General features: G+C 42.3%; 1 protein-coding gene across 1 annotated transcript in view; it reads left to right on the plus strand.

Moving 5' to 3' along the window:
* The first annotated feature begins 1030 nt into the window (after window positions 1-1030).
* CDHR4 (cadherin related family member 4) overlaps window positions 1031-20207 on the plus strand; it is a 28517-nt gene continuing 9340 nt past the window's right edge. The window contains exons 1-13 of the mRNA XM_067465541.1: window positions 1031-1085; window positions 2384-2404; window positions 7123-7301; window positions 8896-9055; window positions 10465-10550; window positions 10822-10914; window positions 12846-12949; window positions 13519-13661; window positions 13769-13952; window positions 14308-14458; window positions 14782-14884; window positions 18269-18484; window positions 19430-19563. Coding sequence (XP_067321642.1) covers window positions 1031-1085; window positions 2384-2404; window positions 7123-7301; window positions 8896-9055; window positions 10465-10550; window positions 10822-10914; window positions 12846-12949; window positions 13519-13661; window positions 13769-13952; window positions 14308-14458; window positions 14782-14884; window positions 18269-18484; window positions 19430-19563 — 1629 coding nt within the window. The remainder of the gene's footprint in view (window positions 1086-2383; window positions 2405-7122; window positions 7302-8895; window positions 9056-10464; window positions 10551-10821; window positions 10915-12845; window positions 12950-13518; window positions 13662-13768; window positions 13953-14307; window positions 14459-14781; window positions 14885-18268; window positions 18485-19429; window positions 19564-20207) is intronic.

Genomic DNA, 20207 nt, shown 5'->3' on the forward strand with positions numbered 1-20207 from the left:
AGGAAAAAGATGGCACTGGTTTGGAGCCAATCGGTTGACCTGCGGATACGGGGCCCCAATGGGTCTCCATATCCGCTGTTCAAAGGAACACAGTTTTGGCCTCCATGGAATGCTGTAAGAACGTCCCAGGCGAGCCGGCAGTGATCTGCGGCTCGGAAAGGAAAGGTTCATGTTGGAGAGTGTTAGTAAAGAGACACAATGTATCACTATGGAGAGAAAAAGTTGCAAGCAAAGGATACTTTTATTGGGGGATTGTTACAAGGACAGGGTAGGCTCAGTAAAAAAGAGAAAAGGGAAAGGAAAAAGTCCCGGTGCTGAAGCTCCTGCTGGAACCACAGTACCTTGGCTTTCATCAAATCTATGGTCCCAGGAACTGCGGAACTCTCTGTTGTGGTTCAGATCAACTTGAAGGTGGGGGCCTGTGAGCTCATCCTCAATGGGGACTCTAAGGTGGACCTACCATGGGATTTTCCTGGTAGATTTGTTCAGAGGGGACTTCATGTTACCATCATCTGAGGCTGAGAGAGTGTGACTTGCCCAAGGTCACTTATGGGGGCAAGATCCTGGTCTTCCGGAATCCTAGTCTAACATTTAAATCCCTGTCCCTTATTTCAGCTGGTTCCTCCAGGCCGAAAGACAATGAGTGGCCAAAGGGCATCTGCAAGGGAAGTGGGGGTTTGAATCTGGCAGCCCTGTTTCATAACATACAGGTAGATATGTCTCACTAGGCTGGATCTACACTGCCCTATAAACCAGGATCTGATCCCATATTATCTGCATGCAGCCTAAAAGTGGCATGAAATTGCATTGGTGTCATTTCCCCTCCCGCACAGCCCCGAAAATTTACACACTCACCACCACACACAGGGTTTCATTTTCTCACTATGTATTGAAAAGGGCTGGGCAGATCTCATATGCGAACCTTGAAGCCCTGCTGTGGCTTGCCTAGTGTCATTAGCAACCCAGCTGTGGCAACTAAAGGAGGCAAATACACAAAACACAGATTAATTCCAGCTTCAGGCGCAGCACCATGGGATCAGGGTGGCCACTGTCTCTTTTGCTGATCTTCACTACCTGTGTGACAGGTAAGGGTTACAAGGGGAAGAGATGGCAGCTCTAATGCCATGTGAACATATTACTTCACAATACTCAAACAGGAGATTCCATCCTCTACCCATCAACCCAAGCAGAGATGGCACTGGGACCCCTTCTACACTGTCATATAATCCAGATCATCAAAGCAGATAATCCACATTATCTGCTTTGAACTGAATTATATAAATCTACACTGCCATATAATACAGTTCAAAGCAGATAATCTGGAGTTTATGTGGCAGTGTAGAAGGGGCCTGGAATTGTGATTTTGTAGCCGTGGCTTAATTTCCCTAGCAAAACCAATCAAGACCATTTTTGTGAAGTGAATTGGTCTCCTGAAGTACTCTTTTCCCTGTGAGACCTTCCTACACTGCCAGATTATCTGCTTCGAACTGGATTATATGTCAGTGTAGACTCCGATAATCCAGTTCAAAGCACATAATGTGGATTATCTGCTTTGATCACTTGGAATATATGGCAATGTAGAAGGGTCCTGAGAGAAAACCTAAAGGTACTTTGGCACCTTCCACACAGCTGAATAAAACCCCACATTTTCTGCTTTGAACTGGAATATATGTCAGTGTGGACTCAGATAACCCAGTTCAAAGCAGATATTGTGGGATTTTCTGCCTAGATATTCTGGGTTATATAACTGTATGGAAGGGCCCTATAATCCAGAATATTAAGGCAGATAATCCACAATATCTGATTTGAACTGGATTATCTGAGTCCACACTGACATATATCCAGTTCAATGTGGATTTTATACAGCTGTGTGGAAGGGGCCATAGAGTGAACAAGCTTGACATAGTGGTTGAGCATTGGACTATCACTCTAGCGACCAGGGTTCAAATTCCCATTCAGCTATAGGAACCCAATGGGTGACCTTGGGCAAATCAAATCTTACCAAGACAACCCTGTGATAGGTTTGCCTCAGACCATGAAATGTTGGAAAGACTTCTTCCAAGTGAGTTTGAGAAATGAGTACAAGGTGGTGCATATGCATTCTCCCTGATAAACACTATTTTGAATAGGACCATATTTCAAACGAAGAGCTACTTTACACATGTATATAGTAGCATATGTCACATTTTGTTAATAAAGGAGTTAAGACCTGCTTCTTCTTAGGTTCTCCCGTCGGTTTAAGCTCTCACGTATTTGAGGAAATAATTTGTTTCTTGTTTTTTGTTACTTGTATTATTTACTGGATGGTGTCTACTTATTTGTTTCACCAGTGCCAAGAAGATGCTAACAAGCTTTTCTCTGATGTTCTTTCCCCCAATTTTAGATCCAGCCACAGGAGTCATAGGTAAGGAAACCTACAATGCCTTCCTTGACAGAGTTGGTCATCAGTGGTGGAGAACTGAAAACCTGTCCGGTGCAAGCACAAGGCTCTGGTGCAAAACAGCTGCGAAAACAAAGCCAGCTGTGCTTAATGTAGGCAAATATGGGTTATAGTCTGCCAGGTGTATGTGAACACATGTGCCTCCAGGTGGGCACACAATGTGCCTAACGCTCCAAAGTGTTGAGAAAGTGTGAAAACTGGTTACTGTTAGAGCTTTGTGGGGCACACATTCTCCAGCAAAAAGAATATTATTGTTCCACAGGGAAGACCTGACTTAGTTTTTTTTACTTTAGATGGAAAGCAGACTTTTTGTTTCAGATGGGGAAATAAGAGGCAGGTTGCAAATGTGAAAAAATATTTAAAATATGAATAAAATAATATTATTATTCATAATAATAATCATAAAACTTAATATTAATAATCCTAAAACTGCAAAATATAAATACCCTATCTCAAGCTACTACAGGTAACATATAGCATACTATTGTTAACTCAGTGGTGCTGAAACTAGTGGTCCCTGGGCCGGTGAAACAGTTTCCCAAGACATTGGCAGAGGCGGCCCTATGTAATTTTCAATGGTAAGCATACAGTATTTTGGCACCCCCCCCCCCCAACCAATCATTGATATATATTTTCTGTTCGTCGTGGGAGTTCTGTGTGCCATATTTGGTTCAATTCCATCATTGGTGGAGTTCAGGATGCTCTTTGATTGTAGGTGAACTATACATCCCAATAACTACAACTTCCATATGTCAAGGTCTATTTTCCCCCAAGAGTGCCTCAAGAGCGCCCCTGGGCAAAACCAACTATACTGCAAATGCTTACTTTGCGTAATGGGTTGAGCCGCCCCTGGACATTGACTACTGGTCCTTGATGAATTTCCAGGAAAGAAAGAAACAATTTGTGCCAACAGATGCAAAAATGGTGTCGGTCCCTGGCATAATAGGTGAAAAATGCCAGTTCCCCTATATCAACTGGGAATTACGAGCCCCCAGTTGCACAATGGGTTAAACCCTTGTGCTGGCAGAATTGCTGACCAACAGATCAGCGGTTCGAATTGGAGAGAGCGGGTTGAGCTCCCTCTGTCAGCTCCAGCTCCCCATGTGGGGACATGAGAGAAGCCTCCCACAAGGAGGGTAAAACATCAAACATTCGGGCAACGTCCTTGCAGACATCCAATTCTCTCACACCAGAAGCAACTTGCAGTTTGTCAAGCTGCTCCTGACACGAAAAAAAAGGTGAGAAGTACTAAATGCACTGAACCTTGTTGAATTTCAGTGTCATTTCCATTCTGCTTGTGTTCATACTTTTTATTGTCTTGTCAAAATCCCTTTTATTTCTCATTTGGGCATCTCCTTGGTTTCCCTTATTTTTGTGTTTGTTTCTTTGCTTGTATATTAAAAAGACATACAGCTCGCCATTTCAACTTCGGTTTCATGACAGCTTGCAATCAAATTATGTGAATTTAAAATTCACAAAACAAATTATAGAGCACAGACAGCAGCAGCATAGTTAAACAATCAAGTTAAAAGAGCAAAGAAAGAACATATGGAGCCCATGTAATAAAATCAATGCCATAAAATTGGTCTAACGCATAAATTCTCCTCCAGGCTGCTCCCTTACTGACCTTCTTCCTAGTAATGTCTTTTGTCATATATTTGATGCTCTCTTCCCATTGACCGTCACATCACTCTATGATTCCATATGAAATGAGAACATCCCAAGTGAAAAACTCAACCCAATATGAAGTACCAGAACTTCAGGGATGGACAACCATTCAAGGTCTTGGAGCTGCTGCCCATAATCCTCAATAGACCTTGGATGATTGTACCCATGCTCCAGACTCTCCAGCATTTCACAGATAGAAACTAGTAGGACACATGTGGCCAAACAACATCATGCGTGTGGTCCTAAGCAGGTATCACATGTGCCATTTTGGGCTTTCCTTGGGCTCGGTGAGGCTTTAAAAAAATTTTTTGAGGAAGACATCAACCAGGGATTAGTTCTTATTTACTTCCTGGGTTTAGAATTTGAGCTATCATCTGGCAAAATTTCAAAGAGAAGATGAAAGGGCTACAATTTAGAAAGTCCTGGAAGGGAAAAGGCAATTATTTCTTTATCCTGTAATGGGAAACATGTGTCTTCCAGATGCAAATAGAACCATATGCCATCAGAGACCAGACCTTGTTGGTGGAGTTCATTCTTTGCATACAGAAGGGTCTATCCCAGTGGTATTTCCTGATAAACACTGTATGGAGAGGTTATTGTCTGCGACACTGAGGTTCTTTCTATACTGCTGTATAAAATCCAGATTATCTACTTTGAACTGGATTATATGGCAGTGTAGACTCAAAGCCGACAATGTAGAGCAGACATGTAGCCGGGGGGGGGGGGTGTCTTGAGGGTGGTCCGCAAGAAGGCCTTACTGATACATTATTTAAACTTTTATATTTATTCATACCATGATCTGATTACCATGCTCAATATATCCCATATGCATGGGGGTATTGGTATAATGACACAAAATGCTTGCTAGGGTAGATCCCCCCCCCCCCCCCGAATCAAACTCACCCCTCCTCAAATCAATATCCAAAATCCTGGCTATGGGCCTGATGTGGATTATCATCTGTAATAATCTTGATTATATGTCAGTGTAAAAAATGGCCTGAACTACTACTCTCAAGATCAGGGGTCCTCAAACTTTTTAAACAGAGGGCCAGGTCATAGTCCCTCAAACTGTTGGAGGGCCGTTTATAATTTGAGGCGGGGGGAAATTAATTCCTATGCACACTGCACATATCTTATTTGTGGTGCAAAACCACTTAAAAACAATACAATAATTAAAATGAAGAACAATTTTAACAAATATAAACTTATTAGTATTTCAATAGGAAGTGTGGGCCTGCTTTTGGTTGATGAGTAGGATTGTTGTTGTTGTTATGTGCTTTCAAGTCATTTCAGACTTAAGTTGACCCTGAGCGAGGGCCGGGTAAAAGACCTTGGAGGGCCACATCTGGCCCCCGGGCCTTAGTTTGAGGACCCCTGCTCAAGATCTTTCAGAATTGGTTGGATCTAATTAAGGCTGGATCTACTCTGCCTTATAGCCCAGGATCTGATCCCAGATTATGTGGCAGTGTAGACTCATATAATCCATTTCAAATCAGTGCATCTGGGATCAGATCCTGGAATATAGGGAAACATAGATTGAGCCCAATAATCTGATAATGTCTAGAGGTAAACAGGCACCTCAGGCTGGATCTACACTGCCATATAAAACAGATTATCAAAGCAGTCAATTCAGATTATCTGATTGGAACAAGATTATCTATTTCTTTATTTCTACCCCACCTTTCTCCACAGTCAAAGCCAAAGTGATTTGCAGCATATAAACATACAATATCAACATTAAAACATAAAATGCACAAGTTAAAACATAATACAAACACATATACGATAAAAAACCAATTTCCACCTCTCCCATATCAGTGTAGATTCATATTATACGAGTCTACACTGCCATATCATCCAATTCAAAGCAAATAATCTGGATTTTATATGGCAGTGTAGATGAGGTTTCAGTCCTGTTGTTTTATCCTTAGTGAGATTAGATGGAGATTGGCAGAAAGGTGTTTTTGGGTGCAGACCATTCTTCTCATTCTATTCAGCTTTGACAGGATCTACACTGTCATATAACACAGTTTGAACTGCATTATATGCTAAGTGTAAACCTATATAATGCAGTTTTGAATTGTATTATATGGCTGTGTAGATGGGGCTCATGGCCCCCATCTGTACAGCTGTATAAAATCCAAATTGAACTGGATTATATGGCAACATTGACTCGGATGACTCAGTTCAAAGCAGATATTGTGGATTATCTGCCTTGATATTTTGGGTTATATGGCTGTGTGGAAGGGCCCTAAGATGCAGTAGGGAAGACCCAGATTAATCCCCTGTTATCCCACTTTTTTCTGCTCTTAAAAGGCTCTTAGCAGGTATGAATGTCTAGGGGAGAGGATGGGCTTCAGAGGGTATATTGGGTGGGGGTGGGTGTTGGTCACTATGGAGAAAGAAAGGGAATACCAACCTCTGCATCAACCAGAAAAGAGGCTTGCGTGTGTGAGAGGTTTATTTATGTCTGCACATCTTATTTCAGTTTATGGCCTTTGAACACACACATTTCTGTTTTCCTTTTCTTAATGATGCTAACATGAAGTGTAGGGTATCACTACCTTCAGTTATGCTATATTTATGGAGACAATGTTCATATCAATATAAGGTGCCTAACACTGCTCTAGCAACAGGCCCGTAGCCAGGATTTCGTTTGGGGGGGGGGTTTGAATTTTTTCGGGGGGGGGGGGGTTCGGGGGGGGCTGAGTTTCGGGGGGGGGGCTGAGTCTGAGTGAAAGAGGGTCTAGCCTAGCAAACCTTTTGTATCATTACCCCAATACCCCCATGATTATGGGATATATTGAGTATGGTGATCAGATCATATTATGAATAAACATAACAGTTTAAATAATGAACCAGTAAGGCCTTTTTGCGAACCACCATGAGAATTTCGGGGGGGGGGGGGGCTGAAGCCCCTCAAACCCTCCCCCCCCCCCCCCTATGCTACATGCCTGTCTAGCAACTGATGTTATGGGGTCCACACTCCCTCACTGCTGCCTTTCCTGTCGCAGTGTTTGGTGACCTCCTGCGAACTGTGGAGGTGGAAGACAGTGCTGCTCCAGGGACGACTGTGGCCAACTTCACTGTCAAATGTACAAACTCCAGTATTACGCCCCGTGTAATTCAGAATGTCAGCCCCGTGACCACTTTTTTCAATCCGCCAAGCCTTTTTTCTCCTAGCATCTATCAGGTACGAGGAACCTATGGATTTCTGGAAGCTTGAACTGTGTCAAAGAGGGATCTGCAGAAATTCTCTAGACTACCTACCTATACAGTGGAGGCCAAATTAATTGAAAATTATTTGGGAAGATACTCAGGCTTGCTACAAATGTCTTTTCTCATTCAGGCTCTGGATATTATTCCTGCTTTTTAAAAACCTAACTTCTAGTTACTTCTGTACTTGGGAAATGCATATAAATGCCACTTTTCATCTAGAATTCCTCTTGTGTGATTATTCAGAACTTCTTCCATAGGGCTCATCTAAGGGCCCTTCTACACAGCCATATAATCCAGAATATCAAGGAAGAAAATCCCACATTATTTGCTTTGAATGGGAATATATGGCAGTGTGGACTCAGATATCCCAGTTCAAAGCAGATATTGTGGGATTTTCTGCCTTGATATTCTGGATTATATGGCTGTGTGGAAAGGCCCTGAGGCCCCTTCTACACAGCTGAATAAAATCCTACATTATCTGCTTTGAACTGGGATATATGTCAGTATGGACTCTGATATTCCAGTTCAAAGCAGATATTGTGGGTTATTCTGCCTTGATATTCTGGGTTATATGACTGTGTGGAAGGGCCCTAAGATATTTTTCTGCTTTAGCAGAACAATGCCCTTGGAGCTCCATGAGAGGTGCTCCTCAGGGGCTCGGCGGGTGCCCCACCTCTTCTGGAGTTTTTGCTATTATTATTATTATTATTATTATTATTACAAAAGCTAAATTGCCATCTGTTGGGGGTACTTTGATTGTGTTTTTCCTGCATGGCAGAAGAGGCTTGGACTGGATGGCCCTGGGAGTCTTCCACTGAAATGCTGTTAAGTTTACATTGGTTAAAATTGTTCTTCATTTTAAATATTGTATTTATTTATTGATTTATTGATTGATTCTTGCACTGTGTTAATTAGTTTACACAAACACTCTCCATCTGTCTGCCGCTGGCCCAGACCATGCCTAATATATAATATTACATACGTAGAAACATTTATTGGGGTTCCATTATAAACTTTTGCTTCAAAAAGGCCTCCACAGCTGAAAATGTTTGAGATCCCCTGCCTTTGTCCAAGTCAAGGCTCTGGGCCCTTCCACACAGGCACCGCCCTATATCCCAGAATATCAAGGCACAAAATCTGAACTGGATTATCTGAGTCAGATAATGTGGGATTGTTTGCCTTGATATTCTGGGATATAGGGCTGTGTGGGAAGGGCCCTTTGAGTGCCGAAGGATTACCAAGTTCTTTTGGCACCTGAGGTAAATAATCCTCCAAACATCATCCCCTTTGGGGTAGCGAAAGGCGGGGTATAAATAGGGTAAAGAAATAAATCTTCCTTCTCAGTAGTAAAAATACAGTAGTTAGAAATCACATGTGATGGTCTTTCATGGAATACCAAAGATTCTACTTGTGGTGGACTGGCTGCCTCTTTTTCCTGGGCAAGCATTTACAAAAACTATGGAGATCTGGTGGTACTTTGGTAGAAAGACACACAATTTTGGGGTATACTTCTTGATGGATGAATGTTTTGGGAACTATACTGATTTTTTTTTCCGTTTTGCTGCCAGGTGAACCTTAGTCCTAGTGCTGCTCTCGATGCCAAGCAGGTGAATCAGTATGTCTTGACATACAGTGCAGAGTGTGGAACAGAATCGGATGTATCTACGCTGTTTATCAAAGTCACTCCAGCAAAGAAATTGGAGTGCAACACTCCCCCTGCTGACATAGGTAAGGCTGCTTGTTTTAGATTTACCTGAGATGCTCAGCCTAAAAGCCATAACTTCGGCCTTGGACAAAATATTAATATGGATCTGCTCAGTGAGTGCGGTTGATCAGTTACTGAAAAGCAGATTCCGCATGCTTACTTACTTAGGTGATCCCTCATTGTCCAAGTAAGATTATCCTTCAAGAGCGGTGCCTTGGCAGTGGGTACGTAGGTGACTGTGGAGCCCTATTATTAACCTGCATGTTCTCCCGCAGTGAAGACATCAATTTCCAGGTGGAAGGCAGTCCCGGTCAGGATTGACTTGACGCGTCTTCCTCTTGACATGTTTCTCTCTTTTGCCCTCCTTTCATGACTCTTCAAATTCTACAGCACTGCTGGTCACAGCTGATCTCCAGCTAGAGTGCTCAAGGGCCAGGGCTTCCCAGTTCTCGGTGTCTATGCCACAGTTTTTAACGTTGGCTTTGAGCCCATCTTTAAATCTCTTTTCCTGTCCTCCAACATTCTGTTTTCCATTCTTGAGTTCGGAGTAGAGCAACTGCTTTGGGAGACGGTGATTGGGCATTCGGACAACGTGACCGATCCAGCAGAGTTGATGGCGGAGGACCATGGCTTCAATGCTGGTGGTCTTTGCTTCTTCCAGCAAACTGACATTTGTCTGCCTGTCTTCCCAAGAGATTTGCAGGATTTTTCCTAGGCAATGCTGATGGAATTGTTCCAGGAGTTGCATGTGACGTCTGTAGATAGTCCACATTTCACAGACATATAGCAAAGTTGGGAGGACAATAGCTTTATAAACAAGCACCTTGGTATCCCTCCAGATGTTCTGGTCCTCAAACAGTCTGTGCTTCATTTGGAAAAATGCTGCACTCCCAGAACTCAGGTGGTGTTGTATTTCAGAGTCAATGTTGACTTTTGTGGAGAGGTGACTGCCAAGGTAGCGGAAATCGTCAACATTTTCTAATGTTACACCATTAAGCTGTGTTTCTGGCATTCTGTGTGACACAGGCAGAAACCAGTCTCTTCCACACTACCCAACTATGGCACTTTAACTGCCAAGGTATTATCCTGTGAAATCCTGGTGTTTGCAATTAAAGGCAAGCTATTTTGAATTGACTGCCAAAAGGGCTCCTCCCATGTCTCACCGGACAACAAATTCCAGAATTTCAAGGTAACAGCCATGGATATTAAAGTGTGTTCCTAATGCTGTGATTACACAATATGAAAGGGACTGCTGTCTTTGCAGAAGGTGGACATGTCTGGCAATTATGGAATTGCACAGGCTCTCAAAATGCAAAGAAGCAGGCCACCTCCCCCCCCCCCCCCCCCCTTCACTGGCTCTAGTGGTGTCAAAGAATAACATTATCACTATACAGAAATCTGTCTGCTATTTCCATCTGCCTTATTATTGCAGATCTGTTACAAGTTCCTGAGGATATTACTCCTGGAACATTGATCTACACACCTGTACTGAAGAGGACAGGCACAAGTACCTTGAATGTAAGCTTTGTGCTTGTGGAGATAATCAGACAACATGTTTACAGGAGGATTTGTCTTTACACAAAAAGAAAGTCATGAAAAGGTGGAGGCTGTCTCGGGAGTGGAGGGGGGATCTTGGTGCTGTAATGGACTATTGGAAGGTGACTTGAAAAATGGAAGATGGCTTCTACCAGTGTGTCTTGGGTGGGAGGAAAGAGGGAACAGGTTCTGGAGGGTGGAGTAGCCTGTTTCATAACTTGCCCAGGTGACTTTATCTATCTTCTCCTCACAGTATGCATTTGAGAATTCTTCTCTACCTTTCCAAATGAGTCGTGAAGGGGTGCGTGCACCCGCTGCAGGCTTTAGTCGTGAGCAAGCTGGTAAGGTACGTGCTGTTTCTCCTCTCTGCTTGGAATTGTCTCATCGTCATGTCTTTTGGTCATGCTGCTCCATTCCAAGAACATAATTGCCCCTACAGTATGACCTATATCAAATCCTGCAGGAGCTTCAGGGGAAAACAAACTGTGAACAACGATTTGTTTGCTCATATGAAGCTCTGACAGGCAAGCAAATTATTGTGCATAATGTGCCTGCCCATGTGTAGGTCCTGCAGGATTTTCTTGGCAAGATTTGTTCAAAATCTAGGTAGAAAAAATGAAATGCAAAGATACAGAATGGGGGATGCCTGGCTCGAGAGCAGTATGTGTGCAAAAGATCTTGGAGTCCTTGTGGAGAACAAGTTAAATATGAGCCAACAATATGATGCGGCAGCTAAAAAAGCCAATGGGATTTTGGCCTGCATCAATAGGAGTCTAGTGTCTAGATCCAGGGAAGTCATGCTGCCCCTCTATTCTGCCTTGGTCAGGCCACACCGGGAATACTCTGTCCAGTTCTGGGCACTGCCATTTAAGGGAGATGTTAACAAGCTGGAATGTGTCCAGAGGAGGGCGACTAAAATGATCAAGGATCTGGAGAACAAGCCCTATGAGGAGCATCTTAAAGAGCTGGGCATGTTTAGCTTGCAGAAGAGAAGGCTGACAGGAGACGTGATGAGGGCCATGGATAAATACGTGAGGGGAAGTCATAGGGAGGAGGGAGCAAACTTGTTTTCTGTGCTCTGAAGACTAGGACACGGAACAATGGCTTCAAACTATAGGAAAGGAGTTTCCACCTAAACATGATGAAGAACTTTCTAACTGTGAGAACTGTTCAGCAGTGGAACTGTCTGCCCTGGAGTGTGGGGGAAGCTCCTTTTTTGGAGGCTTTTAAACAGGATAGATGGCCATCTGTCGGGGGTGCTTTGAAAGTGATTTCCCTGCTTCTTGGCAGGGGGTTGGACTGGATGGCCCTTGAGGTCTCTTCCAACTCTATGATTCTATGAAAAGAGCCTTTGCCCTCCTCTGAGGCTTCAAACTATAGGAAAGGAGTTTCCACCTAAACATGATGAAGAACTTCCTAACTGTGAGAACTGTTCAGCAGTGGAACTGTCTGCCCTGGAGTGTGGGGGAAGCTCCTTTTTTGGAGGCTTTTAAACAGGATAGATGGCCATCTGTCGGGGGTGCTTTGAAAGTGATTTCCCTGCTTCTTGGCAGGGGGTTGGACTGGATGGCCCTTGAGGTCTCTTCCAACTCTATGATTCTATGAAAAGAGCCTTTGCCCTCCTCTGAGGCTGAGAGAGTATAACTTCTCTAAGGTTACCCAGTGAGCTTCATTACCTTCATTATCAAGTGAATTGTTTTGACTCCAGTACTTTAATGTGACTGAAACTGATATGGCTCATTTTAACCCACAGCTATTGCTGCATTTTATTGAGTATTTTATTTAAATTAGTAGGGGTTTTTATATACTGCTTTTATGCATATTTGTTTTATGTTAATGACACTGTTGTTGTTTCGTATATGCCTATGTATTTTATTGTACTTGTATGCTTACAGCACTAATACGTGCTTTTGTAAGACATCCCGAGTCCCTTTTAGGAGATGATGGCGGAATATAAATTAAGGTAATAATAATAATATTAATAATAATAATATATTTTATCAGTACAATTTTGTCTGTGTCCTGTTATGCATGGTGTGTGAGCCGATAAAGATACTGATATAATAGATGTAGGTACAGACAAACAGTGCTGTCTTCAGTTTTGAATGATCTTGGGGACTTTGTTATTGCTCCAGGATGAAGACCCCCTGCACATCAAAATGTGCCATATTTTTAGAATATTAGGACTCATGGATCCAACAAAACGCTTAAATTTTACTTTAGACTGGACCTGTCCCTGTGGGTGATGAACTCATAGCATGCTATCCTCCCCTGCAGATATTCTCAATGGTAATTGTGATAACAAGCACTGATGGGATCAGCTGTCAAATCCCTCTGTCAGTCCAGGTCCTGCCTGTTTACCATAACCAAGTCAATTTCACGTGAGTTGTGTGATGCTGAGTGAACTGGGGAAAGGGGAAGACATCATGGCTGTTGGGCTCAAAATCCAGAGATCTGGAGTCTGGGCTATAAGGAGATGGGACTGGTCTGAGTTGTCCTGTCACCCAGTCAGGAGCAAGGCACAATAGGGAAGGTGTGCACCAGAACCCTCTATAACAAAAGCAAAGAATGCCATGGCACAAATCTCAGATCATGTCTGACTACCTTTGATCTGTGATTTACAGCATCCTGTGTTATAGAGATGCTGCAGCTTTCATGGCAAGTCTGAAATTACTCTTTTTACAAGCAACCACCTAAATTGTATGAACATTTTTTAGTCTGGTAGAGCTTGAGTCAGGCCACAGATTAGGACTTTGGGAGCCCACACATTTCCTACCCCCACCAAACCTGTCTTGTTTCATCCTATTCCCCCATGGTTGTTTTTATTTCTCCCTCTGGACCTTCAATGTCATCTCTATGCACACACCTCAAAATTCAGCAAAAGTAAGTTCCAAGCCCAAAAGGAGATATAGATTGTTAATGCAGGGATTCTTGATGCTTCTTGATGCAGGGAATCTTCAGTAGCAAAAACCATTTTGGAAAACTCAGGGCCACTCCAGAAAATTATACAGGTCCAAGCCAATGCAGAAAATGTGGAAAATTTGCTGTATCAGATCATCTCCCCAGACACAAACTATTTTACCATTATTCCAGGTAAGGAGAATCCACACCAAAAAGGTCTAGTATAGCCGTGGTGGTCAGAGACAAGTGTCTTTGAACTACCTCTTTGAACTACCTCCACTTCTTTTGGTTGCATACAGATACAGGCATGATCATGAACACGTACAACTTGGATTTGAAACGCAATCCAGGCTTAGCTGAAACTCAGCTGTTGGTGAAGGCCTACAACAAGCTTCATCCAAGTGACTTTGCCACGATCATGGTCAACATTACTGTAAAAGAGCAGAATCTTGAAGGACCTCTGTGTTCTCCTGCAGTGTTTGTGTAAGTCTTCACAGATAAGAGGACCTTGCAGCTACCTGCTGTCTGAAGGCACTTGAATATGACTAGCCCTACTATAAAGCCTAGAACAGTGGTTCTCAACCTGTGGATGCCCAGGTGTTTTGGTCTACAAGTCCCAGAAATCCCAGCCAGTTTACCAGCTGTTAGGATTTCTGGGAGTTAGAGACCAAAACATCTGGGGAACCACAGGTTGACAACTACTGGCCTAAAACAATGTTGTCATGCCTGAGAAGCAGTGGAATGGGCAAGAGATAAGAGCACATGGGTTCTCTATTCAGGTCTCAATTCTTTTCCTCTGTTTCCTCAATTCCCAATGACTATTTTGTTTAATCCTCAGGACTGAAATTCCAGAGACATACTCCATTGGAAGCCCTCTACAGATTCTATCTTGTAGCGATCGGGAGAATGGCAATAGTACCCTTCACTACCAAATGGAAGATGCACAAAGCCCTCGCTATAGCTTCAGAATGGAGGGACCAAATCTTCTGGTAAACTCTTGGACTGGATCACTTTCTTCTATCTTTTAAGTTAGGAAGAAGGAGAAATGATAAGTAAAGCCTGGGGCCCAAGTTCATTGTTATCAACCTATCCAGCTGTTATTGCAGAGTTCAATGAAGTCTGCCCATCATGGAAGCACTAAATTCTCATTCAGTCCCAGGAAAGATGGGGGAACTTGACTTCCACTGTGAGGAGCCTTCCCTCTCTCCAGACAGAGTATAATTCTAATTAGATTCTCTCTGTATCACTCAACTAAATGCCTGTGGATCAATGGCTACAGAGTCTTGACAATTCTCTACTTGGGTCTTGGTAGGTGAATACCACTTTGGATTACGATTCAGAAGTTATGGCTAGTCTTGCTTTCCAGTACCGAGCTGCCATTCTGGTATCAGACAGTGGAAGCCCCCCACAAACTAGTGAGTAATACTTCTAACCTGTCTAATTACTATTTGGACTTTGGTTTTTCTTGACACTGAACACAAGAGATCTTGGGCTCTAATGGATTGGCTTGTTGTGATGAAAGGAAGAAGTGACCTCCCCCATTGGTAGTGCCCAGGCTTCAGAAATAGCTCTCTGAACTTGTCTGATAGAGGTATATTTATTTAGTGTCTCTGCTGTCTGCATTGATGGACAAATTACTACTAGGACTAGCAGTTTGGGGAAAACATGCTGAGAACCAGAGCTAAATGACAAGCAAGGCTATGTATGTTCTGTGCTTCTTTGATGTGAAAATTCTACAGGAAGATTGTTGACAATCCAAGCTTCACATTTCTAAAGATTACTTATCTGCATTAATTTTAACTCTGATCAAGAGGATAGTTCTTGAAATATATTAGGTACTGACACAATCTGAGAACCTATTTTCCATATATTTCATGAGAAATTGGGTTTTAGTATTATAGCAGAAGCTCACCTATTTTCTGTATACCTTTCTTGTGTACCTATTTGGCTTTGCCTCCCAACTTCTTCTCTTTTATAGTTTCATTTTGGCTTTTGTGAACCAAGGCAGCTTCTATACAGCCTTAAATATTTTTCCACTATTTTATCCTTTCTTTCTTTCTTTTTTTTTTTAAAAAAGGTACAAAAATTGTAGAAACAGTGGCAAAAATGGATGGGCTAAAATTGGAAGGTGACATTGAATCCATCAGAAAGTTCCTCAGAGATACGATTACATTCTAAAAACTTCATCTGGCAGCCTCCCTAGAGACTTGAGTTGGAAGGGAGCACGAGGACCATCTAGTCCAGTGGTTATCAACCTTTTTTTAACCATGGACCACTTTGACCAGGGACCACTCTCCAACATAAAACCAAAAGGGTTATGAATCAGTTTTTGGTTAACTTTAGATTTGGTTTGGTTATTTGGAGTGCTGATTCAGAAAATTGCATTGGATAGACCACATCAGCTCTAGTTTCTGATACAGAACATATGCCACCCAGTAGTTGCCGTCTGCTCGCCCACAGAAAATAATATTTAATAAGCCTCGGCACTATAAGAGGGTTTTGCGAGGCCAGGCTCTCTCGTTGCAATGGTGTAGCAATCGTGAGGCCGTGGACCACATTTTAGTTCTTGTGAACCACTGGCAGTCCATGGACCACACGTTGGAAACCACTGATCTAGTCCAACCCCATCATGTAAGAATGCATGACTCAAGCACCTCTGAAAGAATCCCAACTAGCTTCTGTCTAAAGGCTTCCAAGAAGAGACCAACATTCTCCATAGAAGTTCATTTAATTATCAGTGAAGAAATTCTTCATAATGTTTTGGTGGAATCTCTTTTCTTGTAATATGAATCCTTTGGTTCATGTTCTCGTCTCTGAAGCAGCAAAAAACAAGCTTGCTCTATCTTCCATGTGAGATCTCTTCAACCATTTAAAGGTGGCTGACATGTTTTCGTCTTCTTCAGGTTAAACATACTCAGCTGCCTAAGTTATTCCTCACAAGGCTTGGTTTCTAATGTATCATGCAAGAAGCTATGTAAAGACTCATACCATGCCTGCTGCCAATCCAATTTTGTCTACATTCCAATCTACTAAACACTTCCAAACCTATCTTTATAGTCTGTTTTTTAAAAAGGCAAGAAAGAAAATTGAGAGCCCTGAAATGCTGTTTCTATAAGTCCAGGACTAAATTCCATTTGTTCAGTGTAGTAGTGGGATTCTATAGTATACACAGTCTTGAATCTCCCCATTTTTGGTCACAGAGAGAATGTATTTGGGCTAAACTGGAACTCACATCCCACTTCTCCACAAACCTGAAAAGACAAGGCATGATGGTGGGTGTTGGTTTGCCAGCTCTTGCCAGAAAGAAAACCAGACAATGAGACAGTGACTAATCCTTGTCATAGATTTTTCTCCTGTCTCCAAGGATTTCATCTTAATTGCATTCCAGTAGAAAATATTATGTAAAAAGAGGCCTTTAGGTATGACATTTTAGCGTTCCAACCCCATTCCATAATGACTGATTTGCAAACACATCAAGCAATCGCTCAATGATGAACTTGATTTCTGTCAAGCCAAGAAAGGAAATGTATGGTCCTCTAGATGCTGTTGGATTGCAGCTCCCATCATCCTTCATCCTTCATAACTGGCTGCAATGGCTATATCTAAAGGGAGTTGGAGACCAACAACTTCTGGAAAGACATACATCCCTCATCCTTGTAGGGGATATTGAGAATGGCAAGCCATTGACCATTAATATTGGAAACCAAGAGTGTAATCTAAGTTCAGTGATTTCAACAATTCGTTTTTCTATAGCACAGCCTTCTTCAACTTGTTGCCTTCCAGATATATTGAACCAGCCAAATGACTGTGCTGGCTAGGGATAATTGTATTATGGCTACAATGTTTGTGCCGAATTTCAGAAGACTGGAATAGAGTAAAATATAATTTTTAGAAGCAAGAATCAATCTGAAAAGACTGGAGAAAATTTACACACCACTAATACTTATATTCATCATGGCTAATTGCCAAGGGATCATACTTATTGTCAGTAGCACTGAGAAGAAAAAACAAAGTCTGGATTATTTTTCACAGGAGACCCAATTAGTCGAGTACTGATGATTCCTGGCAGAGGAAGTTTAAAGGCTGTTTACTAATATCAAATGAAGCAATCAAAAGAGCAGTTTTTGGCTGAGACTAATTTGGCCTTAGAACATGCCCCACAGGCCACACATTAATGGAGTCTGTTACTAAGCAAATTTGCTGTGAACAAGCAGCAACTGCATACAATTTGTGCCAAAAAATAAAAATAAACAAACAGGAGATCAAACAGAAAACGCCCAGCAAAGACCACCCTCAAAGGGATAGTTAGTTCACATTACAAATAGCAATGGATTTGAAAGGGGGAACCTGTTGAGAGCCTGATAAAATAGTAGCAGTAAATGTGTGTGTGTGTGTGTGTGTGTGTGTGTGTGTCTGTCTGTCTGAGAGAGAGAGAGAGAGAGAGAGAGAGAGAGAGAGAGAGAGAGAGAGAGAGAGAGAGAGAACTGTTAGGATTTGTGGGGATTTTCCTAATCTGTACAAACTGAATGTTCATGAGCTAATTTCATTCATTCCTACACAGTAGAAATTTCTGTTCTCAATGGATTTCTATCCAGGGGATATCACCAAAACCTGCAATCTGTATTACAGTTTGAACTTGATGGCCCTTGTGGTCTCTTCCAACTATGATTCTGTGATTTTACAAACATTACCTGTTGTTTGTGACTGTCTTTAGGATAGCTGCTCCATCGCTGGCCATTTTCTAGCCACTGAAGCTCTATCCCCCATACTTCTTGGATTTGTTTCCATGTGCATTACAGCCCGGGTGCCTGTGCTTGTGACAGTAAGCCCAGTGAACGAGTACAGCCCACAGTGCTTACAACGGTCTTTTAGTGTACGAGAGGATGCTGGCTTTGGGGACATCTTTGGAAATGCCAGTGGCATTGACCAAGACTATCCTTTCAATAACATTGAGTACAACATCCTGGGGGAAGAAGTTGGATCTTCTCCTATGTTCTACATTGGGCGGCGCACAGGTAAGAAAGAGTATTTATGTAGGACCTCTGCATGCAGACAGACATGGTCTTCTTTTAAGAAAGATCTAAAAACGTGGTTCTTCCGATGTGCCTTCGGAGAGTAACCACTCAACCCATCTAGTTGTTTTCATCTACAGCTGCCCTCAGAATAAAGCACCTTCCCTTTCTCCTATAAAGGCCAAATCCCATTGCTCCTCCCTGTCGGGCTCCTCTCTTATAAATTCACTTTTATCCCTATCTTGCCCAGGGTTTTAACTTTTTTACCTCATTCATTTGCCCTCCCTCTGTGTCTGATTTTATATTATTTCATAGTGTTCATTTCATGTGTTATTTCATATTTGTGTTATGATGTATTTTTTTGTTTTTGTGTTTTAAATGTGTTGTATTATTTTGGGCTTGGCCTCATGTTAGCCGTCCCGAATCCCCTCTGGGGAGATGGTGGCGGGTTATAAAGAAAGTGTATTATTATTATTATTATTATTATTATTATTATTATTCCCATAGCTACCAGCCCTGCAGGTTTCTTACCTGTTGCTAAAGATATCCTTTACGTTTGGCTCACTAGCCTCACTTGCTGAGTCCCTTTGGGGAGAGGGGGCGGGATATAAATAAAGCCTTATTTATTTATTTATTTATTTGGGCTTAAGATGAAATATCTTTCCTCTCATGCATCCAGGCTTGGATGCTGTTTTGATTCCCCTCACTTAGGAGGCTCCGAATACATTTCCTGAGAGAATACGGCACAAGTAGTGCAACACATTGCCCTCTAGTCCTCTGCAGTACATATTCAAGACCAACCCCTTTTAATTACTGCACCACATTCACATCAAAGCGTTTGAATGGTGGATGATAGTGCAAATGATTAAATGCAGTTTTCAATGGTTAGGAATGGTTGTTACTTGTAAACATGATGAACAGAGTCTCCATGTTGGGTATGTGTCACAGGGCTGCTGCATGTTCTGGGCCCATTGGACTATGAAAAGGTGAAGGCATATCGCCTGGCAATTAGCCTAAAAGACATTGATAATGGAGCAGAGGGTCCACGTTCCACGCTGTGCAACATCACCATTAATGTACAGGTAACTGGAATACAGGTTGGGAGGGTATGGCTAGTGTATTGCTTTGAAAACAATCAGTGCACACAACACCCTTTGCCAGTCTCTCACAACTTAAGGCCCTTCATGTTGTACTGCAACACATTAGGAAAGTGCCGGATTGGGAGGGGATAAAGCAGGCCATTTATGGAAGACCTGAGACCTGATCTGGTTGAAACAAAAAGGAAGAGCTTTGCTAGGGTTGGATCTAGGATGGAGCAGGACAAAGTGCTGCCAGGCCTCCACATTCAGTGGAGTTGGGGACACAGAATTCCTGTGGAAGTGAAAATCTGTGAATAAAGAAGTTACTATTTGCTTTTACATCTCAGAATTCCTAGGTTCTTCAGCACGACTTTGGTCACCTTTTTCTGGAAGCAGATCATAGAATTGCAGTGGAGGACCTATAGATTCCTAGAGAGGTGTTATCTATAGTAATTTCTGGGTCCTACAGTTCAACCAGAAGAAGTTGACTGTAGAGTTGCACTGGAGGACATCCTAGAGAAAACATTTAAATCACTGTACTGTACTGTACTGTATTTACAGTACAGTACAGTGATTTAAATGTTTTCTCTAGGATGTCCTCTAATGTGACCCTCTAATGTGAAGGCCCTCTAATGTGGAGGGCCAAC

The sequence above is a fragment of the Anolis sagrei genome, chromosome 2 (genome assembly GCF_037176765.1).
Source record: "Anolis sagrei isolate rAnoSag1 chromosome 2, rAnoSag1.mat, whole genome shotgun sequence".
NCBI classification, from domain to species: Eukaryota; Metazoa; Chordata; class Lepidosauria; order Squamata; family Dactyloidae; genus Anolis; species Anolis sagrei.